The sequence below is a fragment of the Talpa occidentalis genome, unplaced genomic scaffold (genome assembly GCF_014898055.3).
Source record: "Talpa occidentalis isolate TD23 unplaced genomic scaffold, MPIMG_talOcc4v2.1 talOcc4.4, whole genome shotgun sequence".
NCBI lineage: Eukaryota > Metazoa > Chordata > Mammalia > Eulipotyphla > Talpidae > Talpa > Talpa occidentalis.
Genome location: NW_023604295.1, coordinates 97,976,448 through 97,996,408, shown reverse-complemented (window position 1 = coordinate 97,996,408; position 19,961 = coordinate 97,976,448). Strand labels below are relative to the sequence as shown.

The 19,961-nt window shown below is 45.7% G+C and overlaps 1 protein-coding gene across 1 annotated transcript; it reads right to left on the bottom strand.

The window, feature by feature from the left end:
* Positions 1 to 2,147: 2,147 nt before the first annotated feature.
* LOC119256931 (retinol-binding protein 2-like) lies at positions 2,148 to 19,264 on the bottom strand. The gene is made up of 4 exons (XM_037524667.2): positions 19,192 to 19,264; positions 11,022 to 11,200; positions 3,734 to 3,835; positions 2,148 to 2,238 (listed from the first exon to the last, which is right to left on the bottom strand). Exons 1-4 carry the CDS (start codon positions 19,262 to 19,264, stop codon positions 2,188 to 2,190), a joined length of 405 nt encoding a protein of 134 aa, XP_037380564.1. The 3' UTR covers positions 2,148 to 2,187.
* Positions 19,265 to 19,961: the final 697 nt, after the last annotated feature.

The window sequence follows — 19,961 nt, the reverse complement described above, 5'->3', positions numbered from 1 at the left end:
AAATATAAATGTTTGAAAAACTAAATTGGGAACCTCCAAATTGAACTCTGAGTTTAGATGCATCTTATTTGAAAAAGTATGGTTGGTAAAATGATTACCATCACTAACTCATTCGGTGACCCTTCATTTGTGGAAAGAGTATTTTTTTTTTCTATGAGAAAGTCCTTCTTGGAAAATGGGAGGATTAAATATACTTGCTTTCTGTAATTGAAAATGTGCCATGCACAGTAGGGGATGAAGAGTGTTCCCAGAATACTCTACAGAAGAGAAACTTAATGGTTAAAGGAGGTTCCTAGGGACTAAAGGTGGCCTTCTTTGCTCTAGGACTTCTCAGAACTGTAAAAAGGCTCATTCTCACTGTGCATTTCTAAGACGTATGGAGATGTAGTTTCAGCATTTCTGAAGTTTATGTGACCATAAACTTTCCACAAAGTCTGGGGAGTCTAACTTTTTCTAGAACACATTTTGGAAAACTTAGGATTAAAAATTACCATGAAATATTACCCCCTTCCTTGTCAGAGTGTTTTCTAGTTAGTTCACAGTGCTTTTTCAGAGATCTCCTTCAATAGGGTTTTCTTGAGGGACAAAGGAGGGGGTCATTTGAAGCTGTGGTGGGCAAGGGTAAGACTGGATGCAATCAATTGGGGAACATGGGCTCTTAAAGAAACTTGGCGAGCTAGGGTCAAGGGTAGCTTAATGAGTCCCTCCACTTGGTCTCCAGTCTGTCTCCAGAGCACCTGTCTTCCCTGATGCCCATGGGAGCCCTGCAGCTAGGTCCCCAACCAGCATGACAGTCTGCTCAATAGTTTCCTGGCTTTCTTGCCTTGTGAACACGTCATGGTTTTTGGGGAGCACAGCTTGCCAGGAGGCTCACAGCATGGCTGCCTGTCATAAGAGCTTGAGGCAAGGCTGGCCCTGGGCCACACAGTGAGATTATAGCCCTTCTTGCCATCCACAATCCCATTCAGGATGCCCAGGATCAATGAATGATCTGATCACTCAAATCATACCAGGGTATGCTAGCACCATTTACTACCCCACTTGGGATAAACCTGCCTTTCGAAGGCAATCCTTGCCTAATGATGGGGTTCCAGGCCCTGATGCAAGGAATGAAGGAGATGACTTCCCAGGACCTCGTGAATGATTCACCATAAATCCACCTATTAACTACTCTGCCCTTTCAGGTGTACTATTGCATTTGTGTATTCAGCAGGAAAATATTATGCTGCTCAGAGTAATGAACCTAATGTTCTGGAAGAACCAGGGGACCTTGGAGTTACCGACCTATTGCTACTTAACATCTACTCAACTGTTCCCCTGGGATCATGGAGGGAGTAACTTCACATAATGATCAGACCTTGCAGGGAATGAGCCCTTACCAAATACCAGCTCCCATTCCAAGCACATATTAAATTGCTTGTACATATTAAGTTGCTTAATCCTCCCAGTGGCCCAGAGAAGGAGATGCCAGTTTTGTCTTCCCCATCTTATAGAAGAGGAAAATGAGGACAGAGAGGCAAAAAGATGTGCCTATTGTCCCTTAGCTAAGAGGTAAAGTGGAAGGACTTGAGCTCTGGCTGCCTGGCAGTGCTTAGTGACCCCTCTGCAGGGGTACCAGTCCTTCCCAGGGGTGCTAGTACTCTCCAGGCTGATGGACAGAGTGCTGCCAAGAACAAGGGCAGCTGGGACCTGAGAACTGCTCGGGCTGCTCAAGGCAAAGTACAAACTGGAAGCATATGCATAAAAAAATAGAATCTGGAAGAAATGAATGTGTTATCCAAGAGAATTAATCTCTAATGTGTAGTATTCAAAAATTAGTAGGGGATGCTGTGTTTGCAGGCAAAGTTTCCAACTCCCCCAAACAAACTAACAAAAAGCACATACAACAGAAACAATTACTATTATATAGAAAACCACCATGTAGGCAATCTTCTCTTGTGCTTGTGGATAAAACTGACAATTCTAGAAATAAAGGGAGAGAGACATAAGGGATTTCAAAGTATGAAGGTGATATTTTTTTTCATTTAATTCCATTTTTCAAAGAAATAAGTTCATTCAGCGTAGAACTCATCCAGATGTCTTGATGGCCTGTCAGGAGTGGGAGAGGCCCCGTGGCTGTTCCCAAAGACCGTGGAGACCTCTCTGTGGGGAGTGTGCGGCGCATGCTCGGCAGGTGCCCTGTGGCCATTACTTCCTTTTGAACACCTGATGGCACACCTGGTCGAGGCATGTCAGCTCCTGCAACAGCAGAAAGTGGGTGAGGGAATAACAAGCCCAGCCTTCCTTCCAGCCAGCCCTTGACCCTCTTGGTGTCTGTGTCTGTGTGTTGTGGGGAGGACTGGAAAAAAGAGGACACAATCATTCTGGACAAAGAGCATCTCACACATCCAATCAACGGGCATGACTGCAGGTAGCGGTAATTTGATTTTGACACTTGAATTGAGCTTGAACTACTATAAAAATGAAAAACACAAAGAAATTACCCTCTTGGGCAGGATTTCTCCTACTCTGGTGATTAAAGCAACATCACCTAATTTCACAAGGTAATAAAACCTTGAAAAAGGGAAGGTTCTAGAAGGGGGAATTATTTGGAAGGCAAAGACCTGGGAAGGCAGGTGAGCTGTCCCTCCCCTCTGGGGTTTTTCTGGCCTCCAGTTTAGGCATCAGGCAATGGCACGGAATGGGCTGCCAGAGGGAGGCCCCAGACCTGTGTAAACAAGATCTTCATCTAGAGAGAAGGGCCCTCAGGATGTATATATGCCTCCTAACCCTCTGAGGGAGGAGAGAAGAACTCGAGAGTGGGGATGAACACCAAATCATGGAAGCTGACGATGAATCCATTGTCTTAGCCACAGGGACCAGTGGGGATTTTACCCATCATCCAAACCAGAGCAGGCAGGAAAAACCGTCAATGGAAAACAAGGTGAATGCCTCCCCTTTATCACCAGTTGATGTTGCCTCCGAAATAAAGGTCTCAGGTGAGGCAAGACTGGCTCTAAAGGGTACTGCGGAGACTTGAATCCTGACTTTGGAGGCAGGTATGTGCCCGACTCCATTGGTGAATGCAGAGTGAATGACTGAATGAAGAGCAATTCTTTGAACAAAGGAGTGACTCAATATGTACAGTAAAAGCTTTTTCACTATTTGAATTCTGGACTCATAAATTGACTTTTAAGTTTGAAAAATTAAGCCATCTAGACAGATAACATTTATTTGAGGATGCTAGCAATGGCCCTATGCTAGTAACAAATTAACCTAAACTGTTTTGACATGAGGTAGAGATGCCCAATGATGAGCAGTCAGTGCCTGTGGTCTACAGGCAGTTCCCAGAGTCAACTTCCCCTGTCTCCCATCCCTGCAAAACCCTCTCTTGTTGCAGGATCACGTAAGTGGTCCCACCCTCCTCCAGGGCATCTTTATCCTGTGCCTTGTATTTCTCCCCAGCTGGTCTTTAACAGGTTCCTGCATTTCTCCTTGGATCTCAGCGTCCTAACTCAGCATTTTGAACTTTCCTTTTAATTGCAGCTGTTCACAGAACCAGCCATATAGATTTCTTCCTGGAGTCCCCTGAGCCAGATGGGAATGGCTTTCTGACTATATGACCACACACATTTGGCTGGAGCTTAGGGGAGGAGTGCTGGGCCATTTTTCTTGTCACAGCGCCTGGCTAGGTGAATGCAGGTTGTGTAAGTGCAGCAGAAGGGAAGGGAGCCAGGCAGAGCCCAGGACTTACCCCATACAGCTTGTCTCCCTCAACCCACTGCTTCCAGCCACGGTTCTTCTTTTCTCCCTTTTGCACGCACACAAGGACATCGCCTTCCCAAGTGACCAGTGACTGCAATGACAAATTCCCAGGTTGATCAAATGTCTGGTCTTGATTGGGACTGAGTAAACCTAAACCTACAACTGTGATTCCTGTGGCCACCCCAAGATCCTGCTTGCCCATAGGGCAGAGCCCTCACCCAGCCTCAGCCAAGCAAAGATCCTTCCAATCTCATTTCCACACATGCCCTCTGTTTCCGCCAAACTGGCTTACGATGGCTGGTTTTGTTGTAGGATTTCTGCTCTTTCATGTGGCCATATGGTAAAGATAGCTATCCAAACCAGTGGAGAAAAGATACATTTGACTATATAATGATATGGAATTTCTGGAATGTGAAAATGTCTCAAAGTCAACATAGAAATAACAAACTGAGAAAAATAATCATAATGTATATTAAACAATGACATGGTTTATATATATATATATATATATATATATATAAAGTTTTCCTGTAGATCAATAAAAAATGATCATTCACCTATCAGGAAATTCAACAAAGGATAAGAACCAACAGCTTACAAGGAAAAAAAAACCCTAGCAGATGATCTTCAAAAATAGAAAAAGATATTCACTCACTCATAATAAGAGGTATGCAAATTAAAGCTGTTTTTCAGCTTTAATTCACCATACCGTCAAAGGTCAGTGTGTGACAGCAGTGAGCTGGGGGGATGTGGAGAAGCAGGCACTCTCACACTACTGGTGGATGTATAACTTCGTATTAATCTTTTTTACAGGACAATTTTATATTACCTCTCGACATTTCACAATGCATTCTTTGACTGGAAGAGATGAAGGACCGGTGTTGGGCAACCCGCTTGAGCTGACCAGCAAGGAGGAGAAGGCACATACAGACTGAATCCCAAGTAGCTCAAACTGCTGTGTACATATTTATACATCTCCTCCCCACCAATTCCTCCTCCTTTGGTTTTGCCTCTTACCTCTCCAAGCACCTGCCTTGGAATAGTCTGCACTGTCCCTGGGTGTTACTCCAGGTGCTCCCCTCCATTCCCAAATCAGACTAGTACCTTCACCTCTGAGCTGCTGTCATTCCCATCCAAGCAGTGGCTCTGCATTGGTGCTGACCTTCCTGGGGGTGACCCGGATGGTAGCTGGTTTTCTTTCAAGCGTGTGCAAACCACATTCTGCCTTTATGAAGGCCCAGACGTTTGCTTTTTCCTCTTTGTCTCCTAAACCCAGTTGGAGATACACTGACCTTGTTTTTTTTTTCTGGCGCACTGTGCTTGCACATTCAGGTCTGTTTTTTGGTACAACTGTGTTTTCTACAGATTGTTAAGTTTACCTATTTTGAAAATAATATTTAACCTTGACCATTTTATAAGTTTTATGTACACTTTTATTTCTCCTCATTTTATCCCTCAACATATCGAGCATTGTTTGCCACAGCAAATGTCTAGAAGCCTCATGAATTCTGTCAGTGGGAGGTTGGTTAAATACGGTGTGGTTCATGCCTGAAAGGAGGGGAAAGTCTATACCAAAGAAGAAGAGCCATCTTCATAGCGTATAGTTTCAGTGGAAAAAGCAAGGAACAGAGCCCCGTGCATAAAGCAAGTGTGGTAGATATGCATGCATATGTTTATGTCCCCTGGAGGAAGTAAAGGAAACCCTTACTAGTGATCTTCCCTGGGGAGGAAACTGGGAGGCGAGGGGCCAGGATAGAAATCAAATGTCGTTTTTTTACTGTGTAAATATTTATTCTTACAAGCACATGTGTTAATATTTCCCAAGCTAATTAAAAATAAAATTCCACATGTTTTCTTAAGAAACCCTGTGTCTGCCTTCAGAGCCATCCTGTCATTGAGCGTCTTGGTGAAGCTTAATTCACAGGCTCCTCTCTTTGCTCCTCTAGGAGGGGAGTGTTGTCTGGAATATTCATGTGTCGTTGGCCATTGTCGGCCTTGGGCTCGGAGTAGTGTGTTTCTGCAATACCAGGCTCAGCATAATGACTAGCATACAACAGGTGCTTGGTCAGCACTGTTGAATGACCCTGCAATTGAATAATTTTGTTGAAAAAGAATCTTGACTTAAATCCACATGGAGTGTGTGTGTGTGGGAATACATGAGCACGTGTGCTCTTCATTGATGATAATTCTTTTTTTTTTTTTTTTTATTTTATAGAGGCATGTTTATTTATTTGTTTATTTGTTTGTTTGTTTTGTTTACACATGCACTGGGTACAGCCAGAAGCACGGGAGGGTGAGAGAATTCACCAGAGCCAGAGCCGGGAGCAGAGCAGGCAGAAGGACCGGAGTACACTGCTGAGGGGAGCAGCGGGCGGCAGGAGAGGTCTGCGCGCCATGTGGGACCCTCCTCCGGTGGCCGGGGAGCAGCCGGGGATCGAACCGTCGCCGCAGAGGCCGTGGGCAGGTTCGCAACCCAGCGCTCAACCGCTGCGCCACCGGGGAGGCCCCATTGATGATAATTCTTGACAGCCACTCAGCCTGCCTCCTTGTCTTTGTTTCTATTCCCACCAAGTGCACACTTGTCTATCAATATGGACACTAGAGAGTGACTGTATATCTACTTGTCTGCTTCCTCATGAGGCTGTAAGATCTCTGAGTGCAGTGTAGGGGGTCTGATTCATTTCTTTATCAATAGCTCTGCTCCTGATCCACATTCACATGTAGTAGGGGCTTGGCAAATTTTGCAGAAGGGACAAAGAAGAAAAATCTTAGTGCATGGGGGCTAGTATTTTATTATTATTTTTAAAGATTTATTTATTTATTCATATCAGAGCTGGGGTGTAGGCCAGAGGTGGTGGGGGGTGAGAGTATTACCAGAGACAGAATGGGGAGAAGAACAGTCACATCTACTGAAATACAGTGCTGAGGCGAGCAGCTGGAGAGACAGGAGAGGTCTCCTGTGCCATGTGGGTTAGCTCCCTGGCAGGGGATCAAACTCGTGCTGCAGTGGCCTCTCACAGCTTCATAGTGCTGAAATTTAACCCCTTGCACCACCAGGGAGGCCCTAATATTTTATCTTAATAACACATATTGGGTGGCAAGATTAAAAGTTATCCTGACCCCCAAGTAAGCCGGTTACCAAAAATTATGCACCTGAAGTATTATTGCCTACATTAAACAGATAAGGAGAGAGAATTCAATGAACTAAAATTCCATAATTCAATTTGTGTTTACTTGGCATCCTTCCCTTTATCAGAGGAGGCTTTAATAAGAGGCTCAATTGCGTTAAAGAATGGTGAGCTGATGAGCAGATGACAAGCCAGGAAAGCCATCATTTCTGACCCGGGGCATGAACAGAGAGTGTCCAAGGGGGATGCACTTGCAGAAATTAAAGAAGGAAGTTGGATTCACTCTGCCATTTCCCCTGCCACGGTGTTCAAAGTTAACATCATTATGGACAGCCCCTTTATAGCAAACTAAAGCTAGTAACTGTGCCAATATTAAGCTTATAGAAATTGATAACTACACTGTGGTTATATAAAAGCACATCCTAATTCTGAGGTAATATGAGCTGAATTATTTCGTGCAATGCATCAGATTGTTGATAAAAATAGAAAGAGTGCAAGTACATACAGTCAAGCAAATTGTCACAATGTTAACATGAGTAGAGGGTATGAGTGTTCTTTGTTACATTCTTACAACAAACTTTTCTGTAAATTTGAACCACTCCCAGAAAGTTTTTTGTTTTTTAAGAAAATAGCAGGTCTTTAAATGAAGAGCATTGAAAGACACTACTAACACATTTAAATCCTCCCCAGTGCACCAGCCCTCCAGCAAGAGTTACTCATGCTACCTAGAGTGCCCACCCTCCCCTCTGGCATTTCTGTGAGGTGGGGCCTTCCAAAGGAGACTGGTCCCTGACTTCAAGGGCATCTCTCTGTATCATGCATTATTGGCTCTGTTATGCCCATGCCTGCTTTTCTCAGGCTTACTGTCTGCCCCGGTTACCTAATTTTTCTTTTAATTGATATAAAATTCACATACCATAAAACTCACCCTTTTAAAGCATACAATTCAGTAATACCATCACGCTATCTAACATCCAGAAGACAGTCATCACTCCCCAAGGAAACCCTTTATTTATAGCAGAGCAACCCTTCCCGGGTGCCCTTCAGCGACCACTCTCTGTCTCTATGGATTTGCCTGTTCTGGACATTTCTTACAAATCACACAGTGGGTGCCTTTTGTGGCTAACTTCTTTCATTTATCATAATCTCTCCCAAGTTGTTTCACATTATGTATGTGTCTGTACTTCTTTCCTTTATATGACTGTGTGATATTCCGTTGAGTAAATAATAGTACTTGCCTTTTAAATTTTATTTTGGGTGTTTTTGAAAGAAGCTTCAAGTTCTCTTAGAAAGAAGTCAAGGTAGGAAGTTAGGAATAACTATGATCCTCAGGAAGGAAGAAAGGAGGCCTGGGACCCCTTGGAGAAGATCTCATCCCATGATCAATGCTATTTCACTGTCCTGCTCTGGGATGGCACAGAGTGGGCACCATAGGCCCCTCTGCTACAACTCCATTCATGTATCACTCCTCCAAACTGCTGAATGTGGAGATTTTCAGAGGTGTTTATGAGGATGGCCAAGGAGATGAGAAGAAGAAATTTGGTGAATAAGAGCACAAGGAGTGCCAAACACACATAGGCTTATACATGCATGACATATGCATGCGTGTAAGCACACACCCACACAAATACCCATGCAGACACACACACACACACACAAGCCCATGCACATGCCCCCACATATAGAGGCAAAAGCCCATGGCACACATGCACACAGACATATCTTGTGTGTGCACCCCAATGGTTCACCAAGTATGGGCAGCAGAAATCAGACAGACCCACGCATTCCTTGTCATCCATCTTCAGCTAAAGTGTTTCAGTTAAGTCACAGGAAATAGGTAGTCACGTTCAGGGTCCTGCCTATATTCAAACAGTTCAGGTAGCTGGAAGTTGGCCTTCAGATATGCAGAGGATCTCCTCGCTTATGTCTGGTGAGCTAAGGTGATGTTGAGCAGGGCACCTGCTCTGGGTTGCAATTCATGACCCATGAGGAAACCCTTTGCTGGAGAGTGGGCAAAAAGTTGACTTGGGTAATTTTCAACCCCTACTGGTTTCCTTTGTGAGTCTGTGTGTGTATGTGTGTGTGTGTGTGTGTTAGTCAAGATGTGGAAAAGGGGAATTACATTTCTCTAAGGGTTTAGAACAGATCCTGGGGAGAGGGTGGGCTTGGCAGGGAGGGAGGGCGGAAGGTAGAGTGACAGAGAAGAGTAGGTATTAACAGCAGGAATTCTTTAAGGGTTGGGAAGGGCCGAAAAAACACGATTTATCTCAGGAAGAGTGAGTTCTCTACCATCAAACATGATAAAGAATGAGTCAGAACAGGCTTGCTTTTCAACAAACCATGCCCAAAAGTAAAAGGCAAATGAAAATGAATCATTTTGAGTAATCAGGTTAGAAGAGCAGAGTGATGTGTAAATTCTGAGACAAATTTTCCTATTGGTTCTGGTGTCTAAAGAATTGGGCTTTCAGCCACAGAGTTCAGGAAAGATTCTTTGATCCATCAGCTCCTCGGGGAGCGCTCTGCAGGGGACAGTCCAGGGCCAGTAGCTTAGGCTCTCTGGCCAAGACTGCTATGATGGAAGCATTTGCAAAGATCTTTCACTTCCCACTTTTCTTTAGCAAGAATCCTTAGGTAGAATTCAACCTTGACTTGAGATTATCAATGCTGCAGGACGACTTGGCTGAGAAATAAAAAGTGGTCTGACTCTTGATTTCCGAGTCATCACCGAGAATGATAACAGCTTTTCCTCCCCACCCAGGGGAGGAGCCCTAGCTCTTGCTTTGGGAGAGAGTTGAGATCTCTGACTTTGAAGGGACTCCTGGAAGCACCCAGAAGAGATCCTGGGGAGGGTGGGGCTCACAATGAAGGGCAGGACAGGGTGGGGAGACCTGCTTTCTTCTGGGTGAGGACAAGATAACTTGGAACAGAACACTCAGTCCTGCCCCCCTTAGCTTGGGAGCCAGGGTAGAGATCCTGGTGATGGTACCAGCACAGAGGAATCGGGGCTATGAATTTCAAGTTGCCCATGTTGTGTAAACTGCGTGAGTGCAGTGACTGGTCAATGGCAACCACTGCAAGTGATGAACTACGAACACTCCCAAGTTTCCTGGGCTGTGTAGCCCCAGGGCTCTTGTATAATATTGTAAATGGAGTGAGAGAATCCTTAGGTACAAATGGGCTTGGATTCCTCCCCATGTTTGTTTGTGGGAAATGAGCAGGTGTGCTTTGATCTGGAAAACTGAAGACAGATGCACTGAGCGTGAGTGTGGACACCATGAGGATGGATCACGGGCTGTGACACCATGTGGTGCTGCTGAAGCACAGGACACCTGCTCTAAGTCCGGTTTCCCAAGCCCTGCTCCCTGCTGCTTCCATGCTTGCCTCCTCCGGGCAGCGCCTGCCTCTTCTGCAGACTTTCAGGCTTATGTCCTTGGACAGTGAGTATGTGTGCCCCACTCTGCATGCAGGGATGTCTGCTCACGTTCAGGGTCCTGCCTATATTCAAACAGTTCAGGTAGCTGGAAGTTGGCCTTCAGATATGCAGAGGATCTCCTCGCTTATGTCTGGTGAGCTAAGGTGATGTTGAGAGAGAATCAACAATCTTGCCAGAGACTTCTTTAAGTTCCCAGGACAGGAGAAACCCTGGCTTCATTTAATCTGACTTTTTTATTTGATTGGCATTTTATTTAAAAAAAATTTAGGATCACCTGAATTTGAGACATTTCTTATTAAAACACCTTGTTTCTCAACGGATAAAAGAAAAAAATAGCAAAACGAGGCCTCATTCCTCCTTGTCAGTGACTGGGCTGGTGTTGTCTGCTCCTCTGAGCTAAGCACCAGAGGCTACCCTCCCTGGGTTAGTCCACCTCGCTCTCTTCCCTTTGCCTGCTGGGCCGTATCAGTAGAGGAGCTGGTCTCTGACCCCACACCCTGGAGAGCTGAGCATCCTTTCATCTCTCCTTTGTTTATAAGCTTAGTGTGGAAGCCAGCTTGCCCCCTCGACAAAACCTCAAGAGTTGCTCTAGACAGCATCGTCAGCCCATTTTGTCCCCCTTTCTGACTTCTCTTGTGTTGCTCCTGTCAGGGGAAGCCACATAGCTGACCCTTGCACCAGGTGGATGGTAGAGAAACTCTAGCCCAGACAAATACCTGAACTCTCCGGCCATCCAGGCCCTTTGTGAACTCTTCAAACTCCACGCCCACGGTGAAATCCACGTGATAGTTGCGGAATGTGCTGTTGGTTTGTGTCTTGAAGTTATCGCCGTTTTGTTCAATGATCTTTGTCTGAGTCAGATGCGCTGCGATCTTGCGAGTGGCAAAATCAATATCTGTTGGCAAAGGGAGTTGTGGAGGTTATGATGTACTCAGCTAGACCCATTCGTTTCTTTAACAAGGCTAAGCCCTCAGGACCAGAGACACAGATCATGGGCCGGCTACATTTCTTTGCTTAAGTGGGAAACAAGAGTTGTCTTACACTTGGCTAGTTTGGGTATTTTCGTCAATTGTCAGGGAAACTCGGGCCTCTTGATATCTCCTTGGGAGTTCTGAGGGGAGAGGGTGGTAGCAGATAGGGCTCACCCCTGAGTGTGTTGTGTGTGTTTGTGCGCGCGTACACACACACACACACACACACACACACACACACACACACACACACCATGCTCCACTACTGCAGCTCCCTTCTATCTATTTGACATATTGGGTTTTCTCCTAAGCATTTGCTGAACAAAAGCCTTCATGGCTTGAAGAAAAAAACCCTTTGGAAATTATCAGTCTAGATCTTTGGATAACATGGAACTTTTGTTAATGTTTACAACAGGGAAGGATATGTACTTCCATTCTAAGCAGATCAGGTGTGTACTTAGCTAGGTTCTGTCTCCTTTGTGGGCAGTTTTATTTAAATTAAGCTCCACAGCTTGTGGAATCGGGGGTGTCCAAGCTACGCACACTGCAGGCCACACAACAGGGGTGTGATAAATGCTCCATCTTGCTGCCTGAACTAAGCATCCTGTCCAGCATTTGCAGGGTTCAAGTTGCCATGGGGCTAAGCTCCATAAGACATGTGGTGGTTAACAAAAATAGCTTAGGATCACCTAAATTTGGGAAATAAAGACTCAAGACCAAGAGAAGCTGTTTCCTGCCCTGAAGTACTTCATAGTCTTTAATCCAGGAAAGTGGTTTGTACCCGAGCAGCGGGGTGCAGGAAGCAGCAATTCTCAGCCTCAGTGCCTTGAACCCGCCTGAAGTGGGACATGCAGCTGGGTGGGTGTTTCCCAGAGCATAAGACAGAAAGGGCTAGCTAGACCCCTCAGAGACAGTCATCTCCATCACCTTGACCCTGAAATTGTGGAAATATCTCCTGTTTATTTTTTCTCCCTTCAGGCAACTGCTGGCCCGTTTGAAAGAAAAATAGATTAGACAGGACCAATTAGTCAAGTATTTCTGGCTAAAGATGAAGACTTCCTTAACGTTTTTAAAAACCAATAAAGAATGTGTTCTATTTTCTAGATGTTATAAGGGTGTGCTTGTGCAAATAGGGCCAAGGTGTCACATTCTCTACCACAGAAACAGCCCAGGGAATGAGGTGATGCCTTGGTCTAACTTCAGTGCCATCACCAGATGCTCAGACCCAGATCTGGAAGCAGCAGTCATACTGTCCTTAGTGGAGCTAATAACCAAAACGGGTTACTTCGAGGATTACATTTGGCTGTGTTTGTGAAGAGCTCGTGACCAGTGGCTGCTGGCATCATCATCGTCATCACCAAGGCCCTGGCACTCGCCGGCCAGTTTCCCCAGAGTGCTCTGCATTTTCCCAGACACTCCCTGGGTGTCCACTTCCTCTACTCCTGCCCTCTCTTCAGTTCTCCAGTCTCATATGGCCCAGCCCTGGCCTTGTCTTTGCCAGCCTGTTGTGCCCTTTTGGCCATTCCCCACCTGCCACAAGGTTTTACCCCCACAGAAGAAAATTTCTGGTACTGTCCTCTGAGTTTTTCATGGAGTTGATTGTTCTTTTCTCCAAAATGTCACCTCCAAGAGGATGAGAATAGTGCTGTCTCCTCACTCTGTGTCTCCACAGAACGTGACTCAAGGTTGGGCACACAGTAGGTGTTCAAGAAACATGATGAATAGGCTAATGGGAACAACATGGTTTGGGACACTGGCTCTTGACGCGAGGTGCCCAGGTCTGCACTATTAGCGGCACCTAGGAACCTCTTACAGAAGTAAATTCTGGGGGCATCCTAAAATTGGATTTGGGCCCTACTTGTTTTTGTTGTTGTTGTGGTTGTTGTTTTAGATCAAGTGATTCTGTGCATGCTAGAATTTAGAAGCGCTGGTATAAAAGAGGGAGGGTGAGTGTCAGATCCAGGTGTGAACGCTGTTGCTGACTTCCCAGCTATGTGAACTTAGGGAAGTCATTTCCTCTTCTGAATTTCAGTTTTCTCACAGCAAAGTGTGGGAAAGAATGTTTATCTCATAGTGTTATTTATAAGTATTAGTCATAAGGCTATTTGTTAGGATTCAGTTAAAGTGATGATAAGTGCTTTACAGGGTACCAGTGGGCTTGTGGGTATTTCATGTTCATTGGCCTCTACCCCCTTGCCTTCCTGTTCAGGTCAAACAGTGAGCTGACAGCAATCAGTCCAGAGTGAAATATCGCGGTCATATACGTGCATCTCCACAGCCACCTGCCGCTCCAGATCCAAGGGCCCTGGACTCCAAAAAAGCTGTCAGAATGGGGGCTGCTCCACTCTCTCACTCACCTAAGCTGGCCCGTCACCGGGCACTGGATCTAGCCTGGCTGGAAATTACTCCATCTGACACAGCTTCCTCACTGCACAGAAACAACCTCAGCTCTTGCACTCGCCCTTGTGCTGCGGTCCAGGCTGCAATCACCACACTGCTGGAACTGGTTAGGAGAGGGGAAAGAAGCCATGGGCCACATATAAACCAAACCAAAGGAGGACCAGGCAGAACTGGAGAGGAAGAATCGGGAACGACAGAGAAACTTAGAACAAAATCATTCATAGGTATATTTTCATTCCACAGACGTGGACATCAGGCACAGAGAATTTAAATGTTGACTTCAGATTACCCAGCTGGGCTAGAGCGCCTGACAGTTTTTCTACAAGCACATTCATTACCATTCACATTATCATTCTCTGCTGAGGCTCCCCTTACGAAAATGATAGCTTGTCCCTGACCTCTTAGATGGATAGATGGCAGCTAGAAATGTCTACTGCTATGATGTCTACAGACAACTGATTTGCCCAGGAAACACAATCCCTAGTCAATTGTTTTTGTCCAGAACTGGGGGAATCTATTAGGGGCTTCATGCAAATGGAATCAAGCATCGCCACTGCTTTGGATTGAAAAATGGCCTGGCCTCTTGGCTACCCTATAGCATTTGCACAGACTAGTTAATCATGTCACCTCTGCTCCACCCCAGCGAAGGGAGCCAAATCTTCTGTTGGTGGATTTGTTGTATTTCTAATCAAAAGGAAAGGTTTACCCGTAACTGTAAAATACACACACACACACACACACACACACACACAGAGAGATTACGAAAATACTTTCTCTGCAGAGGAAATTATTTTCCTGTTATGGTATTTTAACACCAGGGTTATCAAGTATGTTTTATCTGCTCTTCTGGATTAAAGGTATCACTGAGTTTGATTTATTGCCAGGTTAAATGAATTTCTATCTCAGAGGAAAAGGTCCAAAGGCAAGCTATTTCTGAATAATATATATGGCTTGTAGCTGCTGCAGAAAAAAAAAACAACACTGAAATGACTTTATTAAAGCATACTTTTCATAACTGCATTTTGAACAATGCAAGCCATAAAGTTGAAATATGAGGATGCTACTCAACATTAAAATACTTTGTAATATGCTTGGGAAGAAAGCTAAAGTTGCAGGCTAAAAGGGCAGGCAGTCTTTGTAAATTAAAGAGCAGAGATGCACAAGTATTCAGCAAGTGAAATCTAGCTCTATTCCAAATACAGCTTCTCTGGGCTTTGAACCTGGACTCCTTAATTCTCAAATCATCAGCACTTGTAGGCCATCGAGAAAAGCCAAGTGGAAGGACAATCTTATCCTTTTTCCACGTCATTTCCTCCTCCACATAACACATTTAGGGAGGGATTGGATTGGCCCCTGCCTGCCTCTCTGCTCATTCCCTCACAGACATCTCCAAAGGTTTAAAACTTTTCCTAGTGAGCAGAGGCAGCTTGAAGACCCTGGGGTGCCTCCCTCCTTCCCCTCAACCTGTCACCTCCCCCCTATATCTAGTGCTCACCACAGGGGTGGAAGTTGGGGTGGAGTTCAGGGTGGAGGAGCTCCCAGTACAGGCGAGGGGAGACCAGAAGGAGGGGCCAAACTTATCTTTACCTGGACTTTTTCTACTTTCTGGCATTTTGCCTGTTTGAAAATTCAACTAGATACCACATGGTTGAGGAAAGACTTGGCAACATGTATAACTTCACTGGGGGTGAGCACCAGCAAGAATCCATATTTTATGAAAATGAATCCCCCTTGGGACATTAGATATTTGCTAGCTCACTCACTCACCCACTCACTCACTCACTCACTCACTCACTCACTCTCTTATTCATTTCTACCCAAGGACTCTGAGGGTCTCTCTACCTGTCTGTATACCCAAGGAGTTCCCATCCTGACACCTTGCTCAGAATGAGCCTCCTCCTTCCCTGCCCCCATGCTTAGCATCCACACCTAGAACAGAGCCTTGGAAACTGGGACAAACTGGAATCCCATGTGAGTGACACCACTCCCTAGCCAAGGTGACCCAGGAAAGACCTTCCATTTCTCTGGGTTTCAGACTCCTCATTTTACACAATGGAAAGCACCTTCCATCCTCATCCCTGATGCCATCCCGAGCTCCACATCTTATATTGAAGAGCCAATTTTAATGCTCTATGTGGCTTTGTACTAGGTATCTGAATCAAAATAAGCAAAACAGAATTGTGCATGTCTTTCCCCCTGCCCAGGACTCTTGTCCAAACTCACTGCTCCCCAAGTCTTCCACACTTCAGGATGGAATCACCATCTTCCTATGCAGGCCTGTGCCTGAGGCCAACTTCTTTTCTTTTTGCACCAAATTCATCTGCATGCTTTGTTGCCTTTATCCCAAAATGTGCACTGATCCTGTTTCCTTTTGTCCAGCCACAAGGGCACTGGCCTAGCCAAGAAAGCAGTGTTTCTTGTCAGAACAACATAGTATCCTTCTAATGGGCCTCCCCACTGCTTCCAGTTTTGCTCTCCCCAGATTCAGTCAAGGCTTCATCACAGAGATCTTTAAAGACCATAAATAAGTCTGAGGAAGTCTTCCCACTCTAAGGCCTGACCTTGATGTTATGTGATCTCTGATCTTTGGTCATAAAAGGGCATTCGGTTCTGTGTCCTCTCTCTGTACACAGCACATTGGGAGGAAACCCAGGTGCAGGAGTCACTGCATGCACATATTGACAGTCCCAGCTGAGATGCCAACAGTCAGCCAGCACCAGCTGCCAGACGCAGGGGTCAGATGGCGCTGCCCCAACCCCTACCATCTGCAACTGACTCAGGACTCTTAGCAAGAACCACCATGGAGAGCCCCATTAGCTCCCAAGCAATGACAGATAATTATAAAATGACTGTAGTTACTTTAAGCCACTGCATTTTGGGGTGATTTGTCACCTCAAAGTAGAAAACTGGAATACCACTTGTGCATGGCTATCACTTGGTGGTCTACACCAGTCAAGCTCCTTGATTGCTCTTGGTTCTATCTCAGACGGCACAGGCCCTGGCACCCACAGGTAACATCTAAAACTTAGGTGGTGAGGTTGAATGGTTCCCCATCCACTGGCCATGCTGGTGCCACAGCTGGAGATTCATGGACTGTCCCCCAGTATTCTGTCACAGTACTGGATCCTCAGATTGCAGACCACTCTTCCCGTACTCCTCTGCCCTGATTCAACATGAAGTAGGACCTCAGGACATAACCTTGTTCTCTGGGTAAAAAGTTGCTAGCTGCTTTCCTTGCTGTCAAGAAGATTCTAGGACCTTGTGGAAGACAGGGTGTTTTAGAAGGAGGGGTGTGGAGGTGGCACTACCCTAGGTACTCACTCTTTGACCACTGCATGACTTTGAAAATGTGGAGGACACCCATGGCTGCCACGCCCAGTCACTCCAATGAGCTGGCCAGTGATTTCTATGGGAGACCTATACTTGCAGTGAGTCACTTGGCTGGTGACAAAGTCAGTTTGCTGCCCAGCCCACAGCTCAGTTGGAATTCCTCCCTCCACACTGAACCAGCAAGCAGATCACAGAGAAAGCCGGCTCCTGGTGCTCGGGATTAAAACCCACGAAGATGACAGTCATTGCGCAGGGAATGGAGTTATGCTTAGTGATATTTACACGTCTGGGCATTTGTAGAGATCTCCACATATGTTCCAAATGCCAACGGCCTCATGCACAAAAGGCCAAGGGAGGCAAGCTTCATTGATTTGTCAATGTTGGAAAAGCAACCCCTGCCTTGCGGGGTAGATGTGGAAGAAACTGTGCTGGGGTGCTGTTTTTAGAAAAAGGATTCTTTCTGGAAAGCTGATGGTATTCTGTGTGTGCCCCCACTTCCCCAGAGGGCAAAGGAAGTGGTGATATGGGTGCTCGCCTCTCTTAAAGGTAGAGGAAGGAGTTTCAGGGGCTCCCTCTACTGACCTGAAAACTACAGTGGGTCTGGATTTTATACCTAAAATCTTCATAGCACTTTTCACTATTTAAGAGTAAGTCACAAAATCGTACACAAAATTGCCTTCGGAATGTGTTCCCTGAATACAGCCTGTTTAGCGTACTGCTGGAAGCTTGAAATCTCCAAACAGCCCTTGTTGCGGTGCTTTCAATCATTCATAGTGACAGCCACATCCCACATCAATGGGAGAAGCAAGCAAGACCGGTGCTATTATCCTTTCTGGCAGATGAAGAAACTGATTCTGAAAGTTTAGGAATTTGGTCAAGGTGAGAGAGAAAGCTGCAGCTGTGCCAGTGCTTCTGGTTTGGTTTCCTCACCTGCATGATCAGGCTCAGAATTTACCTTCCTGAGCTAAGTGCCATGACATTTCCCCACTTACAGAATCAGAACCCCATTTCCATTGTCCACTCAGGGTACTAAAAATAAGAGCAACAAGGCTGGGTCTCTGGCAGAAGGACTTTTGTCTCCTCCTACCTCCCCAGGTGTATGAGGTAAAATTCTGATAGCCAGGAGGACGCTGGAGGACAGTCAGTGTAGGAAACCTGTCTCAAGTACATGAAGAAAGCTCCACTTTGCAACTGTGAAACTTTACATCTCTCCTTGCTCATTGATGCAAGGGAAATGATCAAGATAGAACTTTGCTGCACAGGAAAACCCATGATTCTCCTTCTTGATGAGATGCCCATCATTGCATCCAGATGTCTGGACCTCTGACCCACCCCAGCTATTGTTCTCATTCTGTGCTGGGGCATGTTCCAGTCAGGAGTCCTTGCATGGAAAGCTTTGAAGCTGAAAAAGGTTATAAGGAAGCCAGTGCAGGGTAAAACTAGGGCAGGCGGCCCACGCTCCTTGAGTAGTGCCTGGCCACAAGGCTGCCCAGCAAAGTGACTGGACCCCATTCCCCTGGTGTCATTAGACCCACAGGCCAGAGAACATAGGTCTGTGTTTTCTGCCAGCTCTACAAGAGACCCCACCAGAGATTTGGCACATATACGGATGGAGCCTTGGCTTAGAATCTAGTTCAGAAGTCAATTAGTACTGAGTTTTTGATCATATGATCAAAGTCTCTCCTCCCTGTCTATGGGTCTGATTTTTCTCTAGACTAAGAAGAGACTTGTTAGCTACTCCTTTCCTGCTTCCCCAATACAAGACTGACAAAAGAGCAATCAGTGCAGGGGTTATTCCTGGGAATACCAGGTCTCTCTGGTTATCTAAGAGATGGCTATCAAAGGTAGGGGAGTTACTGCATTGGCCCCTCAGCTATGGCTTTACCCTGTGTATGCAGGTGTGTGTGTGCATGGGTGCGTGTGTGCGTATCTTTCAGTCAGTGTATCTTTTCCGTGTGCTGTGCTAGACATTCTAGACATAATCTCATTTATTATTATTTCCCACTTGCAGAAAAATCACTGATCCTCTGAGATTTTGCTTGACTTACCTGATACTACATAGCTACTCAGGGAGGAGTGAGGATTTGCACCCAGGTTTGTGGAACTCCGCAGTGACTGTCTGGAGGAGCAGATCACAGTCCTCTCAAAATCCCCTTCCCTCCCCCAAGCCCGGCCTCCTGCTTACCCAGGGCCTTCATGTAGCCATCAAAGTTCTCATTACTCTCCATCTCCCAGGTTCCATTGTGGTCCCTTGTCATGGTGGTGGCCTTTGGTTCAGCGTGGGCGTATGGTGGATAGTAAGGAGCAGGTTACAGGGACAATAGGTTGGAGTGAGCTACTTATATAGCCTAGTAACCAGGCTTGTGCTTTGAAGATAATTGGCTCAAAGGTCACAAGCATAACCCAATGGAAATTTTCTTTCCCTTGCAAAATTCAGCAGGACTACAGGCAACCTCAAAGTCCTGACGTGGTGTGTCCTGGTGAGCTCTGCCACATGTAGGATGTTAGAGCAGCTCCTTTTGGACTCTGTGTTTTGGAGGAAACCCCCAGTGCTTACCTGGAGTCCATGTAGCCAATACTTTCACCAAAATGGTGATTCCAAGAAAATGGGAACTCACATCTACGGACTCTATTATACCCAGTACCAGACATGTGTCCTGTTATCACACAGGTCCTCTGTGTTAATTTTAATCATCCCTATTTTACAAATGGAAAAAGCTCAAAGATATTAAACCATATGCTAATAACAGCTGGTCAGTGGCCGTGTTGGGATTCAAACCCAGGCCTGTCTGGCTCCAAAGTTCTTTCCTTAACAGTCTGCTATGGTCAACTTGGAAAATGGGTCTGCCACTCCCTTGCTTCCCAGGAAATTACCTCAAGGGCCTCTGAGTAGCAGTGTCAGATAAGAAAAGCAAGTTCTGGAAGCATGGATCTGCTGAAAGCTGGGAAGCCACA

Excerpts from the sequence above, each read along its gene's own strand:
- LOC119256931 (XM_037524667.2), bottom strand. The coding sequence starts at position 19,264 with ATGACAAGGGACCACAATGGAACCTGGGAGATGGAGAGTAATGAGAAC. Across the intron at positions 3,836-11,021 it reads TGGATGGCCGGAGAGTTCAG|TCACTGGTCACTTGGGAAGG; the intron begins GTATTTGTCTGG and ends TTGTCATTGCAG. Across the intron at positions 2,239-3,733 it reads AGGGAGACAAGCTGTATGGG|GAGCTGACATGCCTCGACCA; the intron begins GTAAGTCCTGGG and ends CTGCTGTTGCAG.